This window comes from Lepisosteus platostomus, chromosome 25 (genome assembly GCF_059453375.1).
Source record: "Lepisosteus platostomus isolate fLepPlt1 chromosome 25, fLepPlt1.hap1, whole genome shotgun sequence".
NCBI lineage: Eukaryota > Metazoa > Chordata > Actinopteri > Semionotiformes > Lepisosteidae > Lepisosteus > Lepisosteus platostomus.
The window spans coordinates 14106435-14126270 of record NC_142635.1 but is presented as its reverse complement, the minus strand read 5'-3'; the positions used below and the strand labels follow the sequence as shown (position 1 = coordinate 14126270).

At 43.5% G+C, this 19836-nt stretch overlaps 2 protein-coding genes across 4 annotated transcripts in view; one reads left to right on the top strand and one right to left on the bottom strand.

Annotated features, from left to right (window-relative positions):
- Positions 1–19836, top strand: part of LOC148641184 (somatolactin-like) — a 127348-nt gene that overhangs the window by 65906 nt on the left and 41606 nt on the right. The gene's annotated exons all lie outside the window — the stretch shown is intronic.
- Positions 15173–19836, bottom strand: part of ets1 (ETS proto-oncogene 1, transcription factor) — a 54416-nt gene continuing 49752 nt past the window's right edge. For all 3 annotated transcript variants that reach the window (XM_088619349.1, XM_088619350.1, XM_088619351.1), the window contains 2 exons: positions 19068–19186; positions 15173–18655 (listed from right to left, as the gene is read on the bottom strand). In XM_088619349.1, coding sequence (XP_088475475.1) covers positions 18440–18655; positions 19068–19186 — 335 coding nt within the window. In that variant the 3' untranslated portion in view covers positions 15173–18439. The remainder of the gene's footprint in view (positions 18656–19067; positions 19187–19836) is intronic.

Genomic DNA, 19836 nt, shown 5'->3' with positions numbered 1-19836 from the left:
GCTGGGCAGGAGTGGACGGAGGGGAGAAGGACAGAGCCAGTCCTGATTCAAGTGCGTTCATTCAAACCCAAGTCAATCGGTCACAAAATTTCAGATGTCAGAAGAGAGCAACCGCCCCCACCATGGCTGGGCGGTGATATTTGGGGCTCTGGTAAGTAATTAGAAGGACCGCGGGCTGGATTTATTTTATCTCTCGCCCCGTGTTGCTCAGATAAAGACCAGATCTGTCTGTCGTCTCTCATGCCTGGGAACCAGCTAACTTTGTGCGGTGCTCTGCCTTTCAGACTCCACTGCAGGGCTCCACACTTCCACACTTCGCCCGTGTTATTCAACTGCCAGGAGAAGAAATTAAAAAAATACAGCCCCCCCACCCAACTCAAAGATCCTTCCAGCTTTTCCATTCCATTGTAGAACTTGTAGGCCACATCCAAGCTTTTAATCTGCAGCACTCCACTTAAAAGACAATTGACTACTCATTTCTAATTCTGTTTGCACTGCCAGAACTTGTCCCCTTTTTTATTCCAAAGGCACATTGTTTATGAACTGCCTGTTGCTTCTGAAAAAGCTGTGTCCGTGCCATATTTCGGCAGTATCCTGAAAAGGGCTTTTAAGAACGACGAGAGAGAGTCATGGCAAACTGCAGTCCAGTCTGGCAGGCGCACGACACACGGCATGCCAGCCTCTTTCACGGCACGTGCAGAAATACAGTATTTAATTCGGGAAACCCCAGCACTTGCAGAAAACCGAAACCTACACAGGTGGAGAACATGCAAACTTCCCCCGGAAGGTGCCCCCACCCAGAATTGAACCCAGGATCCAAGAGCTGTGAGGCATGGTTCAAGATCACCGATAAAGAAAGGAGTTACTGTATAAGTACAAGCTGGACGTATTGTGTATACGTTAGGAAATTCAAGTTAAGGGTAGGCTTCATGTGATATGGATCCACGTTCTATGCTAAGTTGCGCATGTGAATAAATAGCTCATCGGACAGTTTTTTTTATCCTCCTCCACCATTCACGTGTGTGTTACGTTGTGTTCCTCCGGCTTTTTTCCTTCTTTCCTTGACTCAGTGGGGCGTTGCCCAGATGGCTGAGCGCTGCAGGCTCTGGTTTATATTAGGCTTGAGTCACTTTGAGGGCCGTGTTTATATTGCCACAGCCTGCGTACTGGGAAAACGGCTGAGGGATTTTTTTTACTTTTCTGGCCTTGGCGAAATGTTTCTGGGATACACGCTAAGAAAGTTCCTCCGGGGATACATGCGGGAGTGGGCGTGGGTGGGAGTGGTTGGAATTGTACGGGGGGGAGGGTGTCGTAATTTTCTGACGCCAGTATCCAGTGACTTATCTCTTTCTCACGTAGTGACTGAAGTCTGATGTGTCTATTGTTTATTAAGCAGGCGGTAGGGCTGCCATGAGAGATGAAATGCTTACGCTGAGAAATGAACACTATCAGGCTGTTCACGTGCAGCAGCAAGCACAGCATTTCATGAGATGGAAGCTTTTCAGTCTGTAAAGGGGGAAAACGGGTCACTTTCAAGTGATCTTCTGCAGGTCTCTGCTTAAGGCTGGACGTGTCGGTCAAGTTCAGTGTTCCTGAAAGGCGAAAAAAGTCAAACTGTTTTGCTGGACAGCATTTGAGTCTTCAGTTTGCAAACATACACGAGCCTAAATCTCAGTCTTTAAATTTGTTAAACTGTGAACCTAACCTGTATTTAGTGAAGTGTGGGTTTTCAGCTGGAGGTGATGGGCACTGACTGGGGCAAAAGCAAGTTAGTGCTGAGAATGCATTAGTGTGCATTTTGCAGTTGCCAGTGAAAAAGTAAGGAGAGCTAGTCTTCTGTTTCCAGAATCCCCACAGGGAATCGGTTACGGGGGTGTGGAATTTCTTTTCGTTCTAAAAACAAAGTGTGGGATTCACTTTTAGTAAAGGGATTGGTCTGGGTTTTAGTCTGGCACTAAAAAACTAAATAAAACAAAACACACCACCAGAAAAAAACCCTACTGACTTGCATTCTTTTTTCCTGACAATACAGTTTTTCCCGAAGGGAAAAGAGTCGATTTCTAGGAACTACTTGCTACTATGATATTGAGTGATTCAAACTCGCCAAGAAGCAAGATTGTATTTGTCTAATTATATCACAGCCACCATAGAAGACCGTAATTTTTCTGTGATCTATAACTCTTAAGGCAGTCCTCCCCAGACCTGCTTCTGCAAGAACACTGCATTTTCTGGTTTCTGCTCCAGCTGAGTTCCTAATCACTGGCTAGTTGATTTTTAGTTATCATTAGAGGCTGCATAACGTTTCGTAAGCTGAAGTTGGTGGAAACGGTACTCTTGAAGTACAGTATTTTGACACTCAGGACTGACAGAACAAATAAGTTAAATCAAAGCGCCCACATCAGTTTAAAAAGTAGATTAACACTGGATCTGAGGAGCTTTGCTGGGATGAAAAGTATGTTCCTCCTGGACTAGGATACGAAAGCAATGCTTTCTGTCACTACAGCTCTATTTAGGAAGTAGGAGTTTTGGATTTCTGAATTTATGCCCCAATTTCGAGAAACATGTCATCTCACAACAGCTCTTCCTGCTTTAGAAAGATATGTGTAACACTTGTTTTTTTTTAGTCTGTGCTTAACTTTATCAACGCGCTACAAGATGGTGCAAGGCAGATGTTGTGACATTCGCTGCCAGCCTCGTGGCCTGCGTAGCGACAGCTGAGAGAACCATTTCTACAGGTCGCTGTGTGTGTGCGTGCTGGGGGAGAGAGCAGTTTCAGCCCACTGACTCTGGATGAGCAGTCTTCTAGCAGTATTGGTTTCAGAAGTGATTCCAGTCCTGGGAAGAGCTTGTATTGCCTTTGAATGCACTGGTCCCTTTGTTTCGGTTTTACCAGTGTCAGTGTACTGTGAAGTGTCACCTCGTAGAGTCAAACCGGCCAGCTGGGCAGCTGCAGCCTAACGAATGCCAGAGTGAGGGCCTGAAGGCTTCTTTGGGGGCCCTTGAACTCCCTGCAGCCTCCTCTTGGCACCCTAGCAGAGCAAAGAGCCGGGAGTAAGATTAGTTGGGAATGTTTTCTTGTGTAATTTTATGCTTGCATAGTTTACGGCTCAAGGCAGCCTAAAGATTTTTACTGTGTTATGGTAAGAGAATGAGTTCATTCATGTCCTGTAAGGCTGGGTTCACACACACTTTGTGTGGATTTCTTTCCCACAAAACCTTAACCTCCCAAGCGCCAAAGGTTGCCCTGGATGAGTGCTGCTGGCAGCTCTTGGGTGTGACAAGGGGGAAACATTGTGCTAGTGAAGCAGCAGCTACAGGAGCTTTCTCGTGTTTTTTTAAATCAAGACTTGGATTGGCACAACCAGGGAGCACAACCGTCTTGGGGAATACATCTTATAAGGTTGAAAAGCAGATGATGCCGCCTATTTAATTGTGCAATTTATGAAGTTTTGTTGCAGTTCCTCTCGGCTTCCACGGGGCAGTGGGCAAAAATGAAACAAAATATTCCTGAAGCACAGAAAGTTACGTGCAGTGCATTCTTTCCGCGCTCAGTGCTTACCCAGCATCCCTGGGAAAAACACCACAGTTTGGAGAATGGTTGGACCACGCCATATTGTTTTGACTAAAGTTAATCTTCGAAATGCGTTATCAGTGCAGTTTTCTCATGTCCTGCTTTGAAAGCTTGATAACTAATCAACGTGTTTCACTATTGTCTCAACGTGTTTGCTGCAGGAAATAAAATAGGCTCAGGATCAATCACACTTTTTTACATTGCTGTTGTGTTGTTTTGTTGCTGATCTAAGGTATTTTTCACATTATCTAAGTAGACCCCAATTTTGGCTTAATCCAAAAAGCAACTCTCATTGCCTACCTGAAAACTCGTAGAATTGCTTGTCTCCTGAAGTCAAATGGACGTTCTTTTCCCAGCTCCGTGGATTGCTGGGTTATCAAACTGGGCCTTGGAAGAGTGCTTTAGTGCCGTATCCCTAATACCATAATACCTTAACTAGAAACGGAATTGTAGGGCAATGAGTGGATTACAGATTCAGGGATGACCTGTAGCCCCTCTCTGCCTAGGCCTGTGTGTTCTTTGTATTTTCAGAGCAGGAGAGTCGTTTTGGGTCTTATCTCAACAGGACCGGCTTGACCAATCTTTGACTCCCCCACAGTGGCTGGCAGGGGCAGATTTATGAGCAAGACAGTGCTAGGATTAGGCCGAGGGGGAGCGGTCACGGCTACCGGACATTAAATCAAGGCCCCGGCACGAGGCGTAGGCAGCCGTGTTACCGTGGCGATACGGAGGGCAGAGGTCACCGGGCGGGAAGTCGACAAATCAGGGTGTCGCGGCCGGCGCTTTAACCCTTTGATTTCTGGATTTCTGGGACCTGAAGTGGTGGGGGGAAAAAATCGGTCAGCGGAAAAGTACAAAAAAGCCAACACTTTAAATTGTGGCTTATGAGGAAAATGCAAAGTATCTGTTCCCCAGACTGCCTAATTCTAGTAAGAAGGTTATACTCTTTGGGTTATATATGGGCTTGTACAGAACTAGTTCTGGATTTTAAAAACTTTACTGTTTTGCACCATACTCTACAGTAGAAGCTGCACAGTAGGTTGAAACTGAGCGTCCCTCCATAACCACCATTTTCTTTAAACAGCGGTTCATGTAATGAGCAGGTTTTGTCTTGCCAGTGCTGTGTCACATACAACCTGCTCTCAGGAGGTGTCAGCAAGTGACACTAAACCATTCCCATCACAGATCCCAGTCCCATTCGCCATCCCATCCCATCTGGAGCACCAAAGGGGGCAGTGCTTGTGGAAAGAATCCGATCCTGCCTTGTATGTAAATGTATGAGAAAAAGAGCGAAAAGCGTGCTTCTTGGCTGTTTCTCTTAGCCTCGGGAGAATTACAGGGCATATTTCAGAATATTTATGGAAAGTACCTGTTATGATAAGCAGGTTCTGTGTTTATTGACTCGGGTCAGTTGAAAGGCGTGTAAAGAAAGCTGAAACACGGACCACACATGAAAGTAAGACAGGGCGTTAAATGAGCAGGGAGAGCAGAAAGATCTGCGAGAAAGCTGGTGGAGGGAAACAAAAAAAGGAAGAGAGAGGAGGGGATCCGAGGGCCGAGGTGGTGCGGTTTGACCCAAGACCTGCTTTCTCAGGCAGGGGAGGGGGCCAGCAGGGCACAGCACGCAGGACAGAACTTCCACTCTCCCGTCTGAGAAGAGCTGCCTGTTCCTCGCCTCCGGCTTTTCTCCCAGCGCGCGCAGGGAATGTTGCCTCCGAGCAGTTCGGACAGGCTCTGCCGTGAAACGCAGCGGGCAAAAGGAAAAGCTGTTCTCCGGTTCATCTTGATTTTTTTTTTTTTTAAATGTGCATAGACCTCCAGGCCAGCTTGTGCTTTCTTGAGGAAAAGGCTGGCTGTAATCCTTGGATCAGTTGGCTGCTAACTACCAAACAAGCTAGATGGGCTTGTTGGCCCCCTTCTCGTTCGTAACCTCTCTTGCGTTCGCGGGTTCCAAAATGGCACAGTCACACAAGTTTACTTTCCCAAGGCTTCCATTGGGGTGCCAGTCCTGCCTTTTCAAAAATCAGCCGGACTTGCATGACTCTCAGCTAGCCCAAGACTCTAGCTCAGGGTCCCCTGGTGTTTGGCAGTCATTATCATTCCAAACAACTCTTTTTGTGGGCCCCACCCGTCACAGTCTGGAGCTGTGAGGCGGCCCTGGACACAGAGTGTCTGAGATCTCTTTTGATTTTGCCTTTTAATCATGTTTTTTGCCTTCCTGCGGTGCTGAAATCGCACAGCCTGCGCCATGCTAGCGGAGCTTGGGCTGAATTGTGGGGGCCAGCGCATCATTACGGACTTTAAAATAGATCTTGCTTGATCCAGGGAGAGAGACGGGCAAATCTCCAAAATGAAAATAGTGAAAGCTGTGTCAGGGGAAAAATAAACTCAGATTCATCGATGGATGGCTTTATCCATTAAAGTGGGGGGCATTAAATTAATTACGTTCTGTTGGCTTTAAGACATAAAAGTTTTAATAATCAGGCATGGAAATAAGAATCCCTTTGCAGAACTTTTACATTTTAACTCCACGCTTCTAAAAATGCAAATTTAATCAACATGACCCACCCACCACCTGCTTTGTGCTTAAAAACAGAACTTACAAGAACATAAAAGGCAGCTCTGCTACAGACGAGGGCTGTTGCTTTGATCCTGAAGTGATTCAGAGTTGCTCATTTGTAAGTGTCCTATACTTTATGAGTGCAAGAAGAGAGGCCAGGGACTGCATCAGCTACAAAAACTGTTTTCTTGTTTCAACCATCAAATCTGAAGGCAGTCTCCTGAATGGACTGTCACCAGGAGGATCTGTCTGGGGTGTGACAAGGAGAGGTGATATTGAGACAGATGTAGGTTTTGTCTAAGCATTAGCAAGCCTTTCTGAAGTACTGAGAGAGGGGAACAAGATCTGAACATGTGAGAATTAGCCCTGGTTTGTATAGACTTGGTTGTATATGAATACAGAGAGGCGCATCCCTCTGTTCTGTGGACAAATTAAAGGAGCTCTGTTTTTGCTGCTGTCAGTTCGGGGCCTTAATTAACACCACAAAAGAGAAGCCAGCAAACAAAATTAAAAATCCCAACCAAAGCAAGACCAACGGCTCCACAAAGCAGGAGACATGGAGGAGCTGGGGGTGGTGGTGGGGGGGGAGGGTCGGTGTGTGAGAAATAAAGAGGGGGGGCGGGGGGTGAGAGGCAGGGCACCGAGATTGGAAGCAGATGTTGGAGAGAGTAAAGGCTGAGAGGTGCTTGTTTCGGAAAATTCTCAGGCTGCAGTCTTCCCTTTCTGGGCCAGGGTCTTGGCGTCCAATCGGAGGCCTGCACCGCCTGGTCTGAGGGATGCCTGGGCTGTCTCATTGGCCCAGGGATCAGGAACGTGGGCGTCAAGTGCAGATGTCCTGGGAACGTTGCTGAATCCCAACTGGCCCGAAGTGCAAGAGAGAGTAAAAAACACGAAGTACTGTAACTGGACTGTGACCGTTTCAATCCAGCTGCACAGACACACACACGCACACACATACCCACTTGAGCAAACAGCAGCGCGCAGGTCCTCACTGCAAAAAACAACTACACTCTGAACGTTTAGTGCACCACAGAAAACTTGGTACGGTGCATTTCAGCTTTTGAAAACTCAGCGTTATAAAGGCAAATAGAGAAGAAAGGACTTGTGGTTTATCTTGAGCAGAAATATCCAATATACAATGGTTAGGGATGAAGAGAAAGAACAAACCACCATAAGTTAAATTCACTACAGTCTTGACAATGAAATTCACGGAATTCAAGTTGGGAACAGAGGAGGATGAATTTATAACAGTACTGAAATCAGCTCTTTGACTTTGATTCAGATTAGAGGCAGAAAATGTTTTGTTAGCTGTGTTTTTCTTCATATGGTGGCAGTTTTGTTTTTCTGATTAGAAAATGCTTGCAAAAGTTTGCAGGCGAGCAGAAGACATTCAGCCCATCAGACTTGTTTGTTTCTTGAAGGCAGCCCGGGCGTACTGTATCAGCTTCACCAGCCTGTTCCACACTCCCAGTGCCCTTTTACGTAAAGAAGTGCCTCCTGTTCTTGGTTTGAAAAGCGGTAGAAGGTGGCGTTCTTCATCACACGTTCCCCCTGTCACGAAACTCCGTTTCTTCTAAAGGGCAGAGCACTCTAAAGTGAACAGTCATACTTGCACCATGGCGTGTGCTCCTGTTGATGGCATCGGCTTTTCTTCTGCACAGAATCCAGAACAGATAAACAAAATGTCAGGAGGTCAAAAACGTACGTTTTCGTGCTGTGTGACGCTGGCATCAGATCCCCGACCCCCTCCGATGAAGGTGCGCCGAATTTGGGCCACGTTTCTTGTCTTGAGCCCCAGAGCACGTCAGCCCTGGGCCCTATCGGTGCATCTTCATACCAGAGCCTTTGACAGTAAGCCAGAACACAACTCTGCCTTTATTTTCAAAGTTGTTTTGTTTTTTTTTTGTTTTGTTGTGAACGGCTGGGGTTTTTTTGTACTTCGCCCACTGTGTTTGATGATTTATGCAAAAGATCTTGCATGTGTAGCCTCCGCTGGCTACAGCCTCACCTTTCCACAAAAGAGAACGTCGCCACTTTGTCTCTGCTGTTATGAGTTAGGTAGCGTCGTGGCTCTGTGTAAATCAATCATAATTACTAATGGGAAGCCCAAATTAACATCTGAAATGGGCCCGTTTCCCTTTCAGAATGCCAGGTCTCCTTTGTCTAGCTCCTCATGAATATGTCAGTCACCGGAGACCGTCTCTCTTATTTTTGTGATTATTTTGTGAAGTACAGGACGCCGGCGTGTACCACCAGGGGTCAGCGACAGGGCAAAAAGGGTGATTGGCAAAGCCGACAGCTGTAATAAAAATGCAAATTGCGGAAAAGACACGAACCAGCATCGGACCTAACCTTTACAGCCCTGCATAGTGCGGCCCCCGCCTGCCTGTTTTTGTGGTCAACGCGTCAAGTGCAAGACTGACAGTAGGGAAAAAAATTGGCATTTTTCTAAGGCCTATGAAAAGAAGGTGAAATCTTCTGTCTGCTGAAATATTGGGTGTGTTACAGTACATGTGAAGGAAATAGCCCAACACAAGAAACACAGCTTGTGACTATACAGTTGATTCTTCATTGCCAATCCAGGAATCTTTTTTAAATATAGTACCGATTGCAGGAAGCACCGCAGCCCAGGAGAGACTTACAGTGCTTAAGTCTGTATTTGAACCTCATTACTCAACCATATACCATGAGGAAAATGATTGGATCTGACCTGAAAAACACAGTGATTCTGTTATTTCCTGCTAGTAATGATGTGACTGTTCTTTGGCATAATTAAATACTGTAAGTGGTCCACACCCACATTAACACAGTCTTATCTGCAACTTTAAAGGCCAGTGCTGTCTTTCTGACATCAGTAAGAGGCTTGCAGGGATTGGCTGGAATTACAGTATGTTCACTTTTAATATTTAGCCGAAAAGATATTTGTCATTTGAACCGTACAGGGAATCATCTCAGTATTGCCATACCCTCTGTTCTAATTCATTTTTAGCAGACTGAATACACAATACCAATCTTTTCAACTACTCTACCTGAGCGACATGCAGTGCTTAGCATTTTGAATTGTAAGTGAGAGGTACCATTTGGTACCATTGCTGTCACACAGATGTATACTGTATGTAAAGTAAAATAAACCTCATTTTGTGCTGATCAATCATTAAACTCTCTGCTTGACCTACTTATTATTTTGGAAGCACTGACATCGGACATTTTTGAAGGCAACTCACTTTTTAAATGCAAAAGATCACTCTTTGTATTTAAGTGTGTAGCACTGGTATTGGATAAGAGAGGGTTTTCCAGTATTAGTACTGTTTATAATATTGTGTATAGAATAGTGCTGTGTGTACAGATGTGTGTATAGAATAGTACTGTTTCTACCACAGAGCCTACAGTGTTTCACTGCTTGCTGGGGGCAAAGTTGGCATGATGTAGTCTGGCATAGTTTCATCACATCAGCAGACAGGAGCATAGATGGGTGTTTGATTACTGAATGTGCAACTGAACCGAAGATTGTCAGATCCTCTACGTAGGTGTGACACAGTCTGGTCCCTTCAGAATTGCCAAACCGAAGAAGAGATTAAAATAAGACATCAGATGCAGGCGATGTGATAAGCAGCTTCATGTAAATTCTTGAAAACTTGCAACCCTTGACGTGGATGAAGCAGTTAGGAAATGAACGGATGTGTGGAGTTCAGATATGGACCATCCCTGAACTTCCTGAGGTCTTCAGGTGTAGAAAATCAATAAAGAACCGCTGTTCTGGGTGAAGTGTGATTGAGCCCTTTAGGTGTTAGTAGTTTAAATAAAGCCTTAAGTAAAGGAAGGTTTCGATTCTTCGCTTAATTTCTGAAGGGCTTTCTCTGAAGTCTGCCCTCAGACACAGCTCAGAACAACAGGTGTTAGAGGGGGGTTAAACGGAAGAGTGTCTCTTGTTGGCAAGCGTTGCCTTTCGTTCCAATTTCAATTTCAAAAGAACGGTCCTCATTCATGATCATTCGTGCTCGTTTTGTGTGCACCGCTGGCCGGCGTTTTCTCTTCCTCTCCCCCGAAGGCTCTCTTATCGTGCATCACGTGGTTGCAAAGACTCAAATTTTCTGTTTCTGCTAACAGTTGCTGGTTGTGCTGAACCGGTGGTCATGTTGCAAGGTGGTCATGCGTGAAGTAAATGGGAAACACTCTCAATGAAGAGCAATCTTGGATGTTTTAGTGCTGCGTTTTCAGAATCAGTGAGCTACCATGAGCTTCCAGGTCTGAAGGCAGACCCTCTTTGACATCTTTAGTCAGCTAGCAGGTGTGAAGCTTCTCTTTTCTCTTGTTTGTCGAAGGCAATGGAAACTTTTTGTGTCAGATAAAAATAACCAGTGTGAATTCCCCCTTTTTGAAGGTGTACATGCATTTGTATGTACAATATATTTTTTGTTTCCGTGTCGCTGAATGCAAAGAGTCAGAGGTTCGATCTAGTGTCTCTCTGGAGTGACACTGAGCGGGAGAGGGAGGTGGGGAAGGGCTGTGTCTAGTGCAGTCAGAGCGTTGTTTGAATCTACAACAAAGACACACGCGCTCGTGAGGGACACAACGGAAAGGGAAAGGGGTCCGTTACTGCCAGCAAAAACAGCAGATTCCCGTGTGGTCCCAGTCTTTTCCACCTGGAGAGAACAATAGTCATCAACTCACGAATTTGTCAGCTCACGAGTCACAAAAGATACAGCCTTATTAGGGCTGGAACAGAGGAAAATGGAGACATGCTGCCCTTAAGGCACACCCACTGACCTCTGCAAAAGGAGTATCTATCCTGGCAAACAGGACAGCATAAATGTTATCCGGGATATTTTCGGTGCGGATCATGTCTTTGTTCCAGTTTAACCGTATGTGACTCTCTGAACTTTGCTTCAAGTCTTATGCTGGAGAGCACCAAGAGAAACACCTGCGACAGCTCCGTTTCCAGCTGCTGATTTCCGAGCACCAGCTACAGCCAAGCCTGACCCTGTGCTGAGAGAAACCAGCTCTTCGCATGTGTGGATAGGAGACGTGGCCAACAGATAAAAGCACAAGGAGGGAGACATATAGATTGCCTTTTGATAAGTTGTATCCTCTTTTTTAATCTGTTTTTTGCAATCATCTCTGAAGCTGGTCTGGTTGCAAAAAGCAGCCTGATTTTTTTTTAGTCTTGTCTTGAAGGAAGACAAATTTGCTGACATTTATTTATTCCCCACGAAGAGGCTGAAAACATACATGAGACTGAGCAAGAAAGAAGTTTCCACTCCATGAATTGTTCTCATTTTTGTCAATGCTGTGACTCTGTAGTTCTCGACGTGTCAGTGCCCATTTTAGGTTAGAGCAAAGTTTAGGAAAATTGAGTCTATGAAGATAAAAGCCGAATTGAATTCTGCATGCACTACTCGTGCTGTTAGATCTGGAGTGTAATTCACAGTTTTGTTTTCTGATGAGCACGTTTAGAAAACTTGTTTAACAAACTAAAGTAGCAAAGGGAACATGCAGACGTGAAAAAATAGATTTACACGTTTTATTGCACTTGAATATAGTTTTGGAAAGTTAGCTGAAACTGATTGGTTTGCACTGGTGCAAACAGCTGTAAAAGCCATCCATTCATTGAAAGTTCAGTGTTGATGATCTTCAGACCCCCTGACCTATTGACGTCTCTGTCTGGAATTGTGGGTTGAAAAACACCCAGTTCTCGGCTCTAGAATCCAGAACGTGCCTCGACCTAATACAGAAAAGAAGGGTTAATGAAGAAAAAGGTACAGGGCATTTTTTGGAAGAAAAAAAAATTGCATTCTATTGTGTGATCTAGAATAATGGAATTTATTCAGATAGAAAGACGTTGAGATTGTTTTTTTTTAATTATTACCCAGCACTTTTGTTCAAACTACGCTTGCAACACCACTGTATTATACTGTGTGATGCATGTTAGAAATCAAAGAGTACTTTACACAGTATTTTGTATTCCTTGGAATGACACACAAGCACTCTCAGTGATGTTGGCTTTTAGGATGTGCTGATGGCGAGTTATTACTCCCGATGTCGGAAAGTAATTCATTCATAAAACCAGCCGAAGAGCTCCACCAGAATTCCTCTGGGCAAGTTGTTGGATTATTTTCGTTTTGTTTTGAATGCTGTTGCGCATTACAGGCGGCCTCCGTGCCCCTTCTGGTCAGAGAATGTATCACATGGTCTTATTTTAGGCCTCCCCATACGAAAGAGCCGTCCACTGCCAGTAATAACTGGAAAAAAAAACACAGCCGGGCTCTTCTGACTGGAAGTGAATTAGCTGTGTCTTTGTTTTGCCTGCAGATGCGCCGTGCTGGAGCAGGGCCTGTTCTCTGGCATGCTGCTGTGGCAGGCCTGCCAGCGCCGTGCGTCTGCAGCGAGGAAGAAGAGGCGGGGAGGGGGGCGAGCAAGCGAGAGAGGGAGGGAGTGGGAGACGGAGGCTGCGATGTTGCGTGTTTTTATTTAGACATGAGGAATTTACAGGAGCCAGGGGGTTACGAACACATGAATGGGCCCCACTGTGCCTGTTTTCCCCTCCTGACGTCATCTGCAGCCATGGCAGTTGATACGCCTGTTAACCGGGTGCGAATTTACCTGCCGCAGAACCCGTGGCGCCGCTCGGGGAAGGAGGGTACGCTCAGATTGTGGCTCTACCCTGAATGCTCAAGGACACACAGCCGTATACACAGGCCACACCGTCTGGAAGTGAAAAACGGAACTACTGTAGGCCCCATCGTATAAGAATGGCGCCCTATTAAAACGGTCAGTTATTTGGTCACTTCATGGTGTATATTACGAAGAAAAGCTCTGCATTTACAGTAAAGTAAAAGGCCGGGAGCTGAAGTTCTGTGAGGTTTGCTCTTTGAAAAAGAGCAGCCGAAACAAGCTTGATTGAATCCCACTCTAAAGAAAAAAAACACAGACGACCGCATATTTGCCGTTTGTCACTTGAGAGCAGTCTGGTGTCTAGCGCACCAAGCTGCTGGAAAGACAGTTTTGTGAGGGAAAGGCAAGGAGAGCCCCAGAAGAAAAACAAGCCACCATTTCTCGACAGTTTAAATTATGATTGAAACATAATACGTTACACATAATGCTTTTCCATCATGGGGGGATAGAGAAATGGCAAGATTGTTATTAAAATGAACATCGGTGAAGCAGAAATTAAGAAAACAGGTGTGTTCATGGGTCCCAGAAAAATACCTACAGGAAGAGTCTCTTTCAGCGACTTTTTCATGTTGGAAAATCACAAAGCAGCAAAGCCGCCATCACTGTATGTTCTGTGAGATCTCGTAGGGAGCTCACGGCTTCACAGTGACCCTCTGGCAACACTCACAACAGGTCCCACACCACAACAAACAACATCAGCGCCGAAGAGCTCGTGTGTCACATCCCTGATGGAATCGTATCTTTGCACGTTAGCTCACTTGGGGAGGATGTTCTTGAACTAGTTAAATGCATTCGTCGTCTGCCAAATGTGATACAACCTGAGTCATAAGGTTTGTGTCACAAAAGCGGGGTTCGGTGGGTTTGGAGGTGGTGGTGGGAGGGGGGGGGGGCTCATTTTTAAATGTTTTGGATCTGATTAAAAGAGCAGCGCTGGAATTGAGTTTGTGGTCAGAAGAATGTTGTTGTCCCAAGAAAACCTCACTGAAGTCAAGCTCAGTGCAGTCAGTAAGCTGCAGCTGTTTCAGATCAGTGTAAATATAGTCTTAGAATTGGAGGAAACAAGATTGTAGTGTTGGAAATAGTAACAATAGCACCTTACTCACTTGGAATCATTCCTTGTTACAGTGCAGTATTTTCCCATTTCTGATGCTTTGTGAACAACTGTGTTGCCATTCGGCACCTTTTCTAACTGGTCTAATTGATGTGCTTTAATTTTGTGCATATCAGAGCATGGGAGATCTGAGCTATTTCAGCTTTGTATCATCTGGAAAAAAAATTAAGTTACTGCTTTCCTTTCTGAAGAATGTTACTCCGGTTCACTCTGCTTAAAAAAAAAATTGCTTTGAGTTTTCAACCGAAGTGGGTGATTGGTTGACTTGCTAAACATTGGATGGAGTTTCACAGAAGCTGACAGACTGTCTTGCACTGAATAATCTTGCAGAAAATCTGAAATGACTTTCAATCGTGATATGAGACAGAGCGATTCTGATATTGCAGTGGTGTGTGGTGAGCAAGTTCTGTGACTTCTTATCGTCTAGAAACCTGCCACTTAAGACAAAAAATATATACAAGAAGGCCCTGGCCCAGGTGCTTGTACAGATATTAAGAGAAGGCTTTGAGTTACAGTGCAGGGCCACAAGTCAAACGGCACTTTTAAACACATTGGTTCTGAATTGTGGAAAAAGAAAGAGGATGTTCTTCTGAAACACAATCTGCTCTCCTCAGTCACCTGAATCCCTCTACTATCAGACACTCCAGGGAGTAACTCCAGGCGTGTTAGAGAAGGTAAAAACGGAAGAATTAAAAGCAACTGATGCAATATTCTGGCTCTGGCAAAGCCTAGAATGATCAAAGTAGTTAGGAAAGGAAAAGGTTTTCATGTTCATTGTTTGTCATTCAGGATGTGATTTAATTCTAAATGTAAGCTTTTTTTTCAACCTTTCCCCTGGTATTGTAACTTGTGTTTCCACCATCAGGGCTTAGGAGACTGGGCACTGTCTTCATAAAACCAGTGAGCACCGAGGAGTATTTTACAGCTCAGTGTACAATGTTACTCAAATAATATGTACTGCAAAGTAAAAAAACCTACTGCAAAAACTATAAATCAAAGACACATCTTGAAAACTCTTTTTGCAGTAGGTTTTTTTTACTGCAATCTGTTGATAACCTGTATACCTTAAAAACAGTCACTGCCATTAGAGTGTGAAATCTATAGGATTGCTCTGTGTGTGTACAGTATGTACTGTAGTTTTTTTATTTGTGGAATAATCAGTTGTGATTGAGGAGGCTCTTTTCTGCTTGTGGTGTCTTTTTACCTGTGGTCTGCATTTGTGAGTAATTAGAAGCAACAAAAACACAAAAGCCAAGGATTATGAAATATTTTTGTTCACATATATTTTTTGTAACATAACCATTTGAAGTACAATAAGAAATAAGGCTACAGTTTATAAAACTTTCCAGCAGATATCAATGATGGCCCAGCATCAGCCTTTTAACACAACTTGTTTGCAGACAGGTCATTTTTTTATTTATTTTCTGTATAAAAAAGTAAATCGCTACATTTTTTTTCTGTAATACCTTTTTTTTCCTCCATTAAAGCACCAGCTGTCTGCTTATTTCGAAGTTTATAAAATATAAATTATTTGAAAAATACTCAAATGCTCGTGAAACTTACATAAAAATGATCTCATTAACAAAAAATACAGAGACAATATTAAAAAAATACAATAATAACAACGAAATGTGTTCCTTGCGGAATACTCCTTGGTATGCATATATCAGACAAAACATGGTCCATTGAGAATGATACATGCTATACAATGGTTCATCTATATTATACCACACTCCAAACCTTTGCAAGAAAATTCCACTTCCACTTAAAAAGATTGCTTTAAAAGGCATATTTTAAAGGAATCAAATCCAGAGGAGTTTACACAAAAGGCAGGGAAGAACATAATACTGTGCCTCACTGATGCAATCCTGAATCTGATATATTGCCCTTCAAAAATTGACACGCCTGTCAGAAAAATTCCTAGGGCGCACAATTCCACATTACAATGTAAAATTGGGGATTCCATGTGGTATACATGACTCATACGTGTAAAGAGCCTGGCAAGAAACATTCTTTGGAATAGCAGAACCTAAAGAAGAATTGCTGTATGACTATCCCAACCCTTGCTCCTGCCAGCTTCCAGACAACTGAAGAGAAGGGGGTGCAGTGCTGGGATTTTGGTTGTGTTTGTTGTTCTTTTTTCTGCCCGCGACTCAAGAAAATGATACCATGGTTAAAAAAGGCGACGCAGATGTCGCGGCAATCCGATTGTGGCATCAGGAAAGGATAGCTGCCCTCCTTCCAGTGAAAGAGAAGAGGTGACTGATTGCAAAACCGAATCCCATTCTTCATACAGAGGCCAGCTGATTCTGCACACGTGGAATGGTGCTCTTGTCAACTCCTCAACAAGTGAGGTTCAGCCCGTAAATAATAAACTGGGTGAAAAACCTGTCCTGTTGTATGTCAGACCCAAACAATAATATTTAATGCCAAAGACTTGTCTCCTTCAAAGACCCTATGCAGAACCTATCATGTGTGCTTTATCTATCATTTTATATACATTTTCATTGCAGATTTAAGAATAATATTTCAAACACATTCCTTAATCTCTAGAAACAAATTTCTATGTAACACTCACACAAAGACGACAAGTTACCGTTTATTCACCATAACAGTTTCTATTCTTAGTTAATGAAATATTGTGATCTTCCTGCAAGGTCTGTCCTGCTTTTGAAGAAATACCGGTTTTTGTTTTCTGACATTCTGTTTGAAGCGCGAAACTGCACTTGAAACTGTCTGGTAACAGCATGAGTGCTTCCTTGGAGTTTTATCATAAAACAGCCAGCCAAGGTTTTTTTTTGAAAATGTCATTGAGTCCTTTTTGACATATTTAATTTAGTGTGCTGTATGTTATTTAATTGAAAAGGGTTTTCATAATTTTTAGGGTTAAGTTCTGTGGAATAGTCCTCAGTTTGGAATTTGAGCAAATGCTTCTTATTCTGTTCCAGATTTTCCTTGGCAATTGTTACTCTTTAAATTGCATTATAACGGCTTTTAAAAGCTCTTTCTAGCATCAGAAACACTTCTGTTATTAGTTTTTTTTCTACCACCCAGGTGTGTCCTTTCTCAAGAAGCCTCCAGTTTGTCTTTTTATAGTTATTTACATTCAAGCTCAGTCTTTCCTAAGTCTAACATCTGCGCCACCAAAAAAAACAATCTGGTTCACGATTAGGCTCTGTATTTAAACATCAGCGCACAATAGATCACACCTCCATTTTCAAGGTTAGCATCTGCAGTTCTAGCACAGATGCTAAAATGCAGTACATTCAACCTACATTCTGAAGCCCTCTCGTGTAACAATTGCCGGACTGAATGGCTCCCAATTCAACAAAGTTCCACTAAGAAAAGAAGCCTTTATTCTTCCAGTACCTTACTGGAATACCAGCAGTTGTTTTTTGGGGATACAATACCAAAAGTGAAAATAAAAAACAAGACTTTGTAACACTTAAAATGTCTTGTGCTGATTTAATCAACTAAAGTGAATAGAGTGAAACTTTGAAACCAAGCAAGGTCCCCATAGCAATGCTTTTAGGGAACCCCAACAGAACGCTAGTGACCACATGCATATCAAGACTGGCTCTCAGGTTTGGGTGGTGTGTAGGTGAGTTTTCTTTTTTTTGCTTGCTGAACTGGCAGTGAGGTTGCAAAGACGACTGCATCAGTTAAAAAAGCAACTGTCACTTTCAGTTGTGCATATCAGTCACTCTTGGTATGAGGTGGAATATTTCATTGGAGTGTTTTTTTTTTTTTCAATTTAATACTGTCACCAAAGTGGAAAATGATGAAGCACTATGTCTCCAGTGTTGTCTACAAACCAATATTCTTAAAATGTCTAATCTAATGTCCAATTCTCTTCAGATTTAAGACGCATACCTAGCATTCACAAATTTGATGGGATCTTACCTTCATCAACATTAAAACTGGCAAACCCAATACTTAGCCACAAACGTACAACATGGAATTCGTTAAGACGATAATACTGGCACAAACTTCTATTTAAAACAAAAAATGAAAAAACATTTTTGGTCCCAACTGAGAACTGCCCATTTGTTCTCTGCACAGAAGGGCAGTAAGACAGCAATAACAAAGAAAATAAGATATATATTCTATATAGTTCCTTTTATTTGGCAAATTTTTGTAGCAGTAACTTCCCATCCTTGTTCAATCCATCCCAGCATCCTCTGCGCTCTTCCGGCTTCCCTCCATGTCAGTTTCTTGTGCTACTAAAGCGAAAATGCTCAGCTTTCTGTTTTTTTAACTGCTAGCAATCTATTTGCCTTGAGCTGCACCGTACATATTTGTATATGAAAGTACAAACTTCAGGAGTTCAGTCTTTTGCTGCTAGAGAATATGAAGAGGTGCACAGGTTTCGAGGCTCTCTTTGTAAATTTCCTCTTTGAACAGCTCACGTGGCAAATGATAAACAGCTCCGCACTTACAAAAAAAAATCCTGCATATCCCACTTCACCCACCAATACTCAGTTAATCCTTCAATTCACAGTCCTCCGGTTATCTCTCCTTCACTTCACTCGTCGGCATCAGGCTTTACATCCAACATGGCATGCAGCTCCTCTGGAGTGTAACCTAGAAGGCTTTTCAAGTCACATACAAAGCGGTACACATATCGCTTCCCTGATGTCTTGTGGATGATGTTCTTGTCGTAGTAGTAGCGCAGCCCTCGACTCAGCTTCTCATAGTTCATCTTGGGCTTGTTTTTCCGTTTTCCCCATCGCCTGGCGACCTGTGGGAATTTTCAGAAAGGCTGCAGTCAAGACACCATCAGGGGTTGGCAGTGGATGTGACTCGGTGACCCCGAACGACAACAGGAAGGCCCAGTCAAACCGAAATTAAACGCAGCCTTCGCTGTTCCCCACACTTTGATTCACCATCGGCGCTCTGCGGACAAGCTCTGGAAAGCATCAGTATTTTGTAAAGGCCGTGCAGGGATTTAATTTTTCATCCTGAAAAGCTTTAGTCATGATAGTATATAAACACTGGTGGGAATTCACATTGTGTCCAGTTTTGTAAACCCGACACAACTGGCTTTACAACGATGACTGAAGGATAAAAGTCAAATGAAGTGGGGGTATTTGCGAAACTACAGCATTAGACTGTGGACGGGTGTAATGGGATAGTCGATGTATTGTTCTTACCTCGTCTGGGTCGGATAGTTTAAACTCCCAGCCATCACCAGTCCAGCTGATGAAAGACTGGCATGACTTGTCTGTCAGAAGCTCCAAGAGAAACTGCCACAGCTGAATGGGTCCACTTCCTATTAAGAGAACAGGGTGAAAGTTTTAGAAAAACAGTTGCACTAAGTGAAGAACCACGAACATCAGCTCACCTACTGTAGAACTCACTTCTCACCCATACAACTGATTTTAAAAGTTGACTGCAAGTAAACACATGGCAGTAAAATAAAATAAAATCTTTAGAATACTTCATTTAAATAAGAATATTAAGAAAGAAGACCTTGAGGTTTTCCCTCTCAATACACTCAGTCACAGTTACAGAAAATAAAAGCACAGAATGTTTAAGACATGGGCTACAGAAAGGTTCGAAAGTACTAAAAGTGCATTTCCCTTAGCTAACATTTTCTGCATGTGCTAAGCTTAACCACCACTGGCGATCTGCAATTTCTCTCGTTTAGAATCACCAATTCAAACATGTGAAAGAGATTTAGTGAAGAGCAGCTGAAAACGATTGGGAGCCAGCACTCATTCAGGATTCTCCACGCCCAGTGTTCTGCAGCACCCGTAACGAGCTCAGCAGTGCTGGACGGGCATCCACAACTTCGTGTCCCCTGGCTGCAGAGCTTTTTCGGACTCTCACATTATCACTTCATTTCGAACCGAAAGAAATGCATACTAAAGCGTTTTCTATCCTTTTTTTAGAGCTGCTGTAGCAGCGCTAAATCACTGT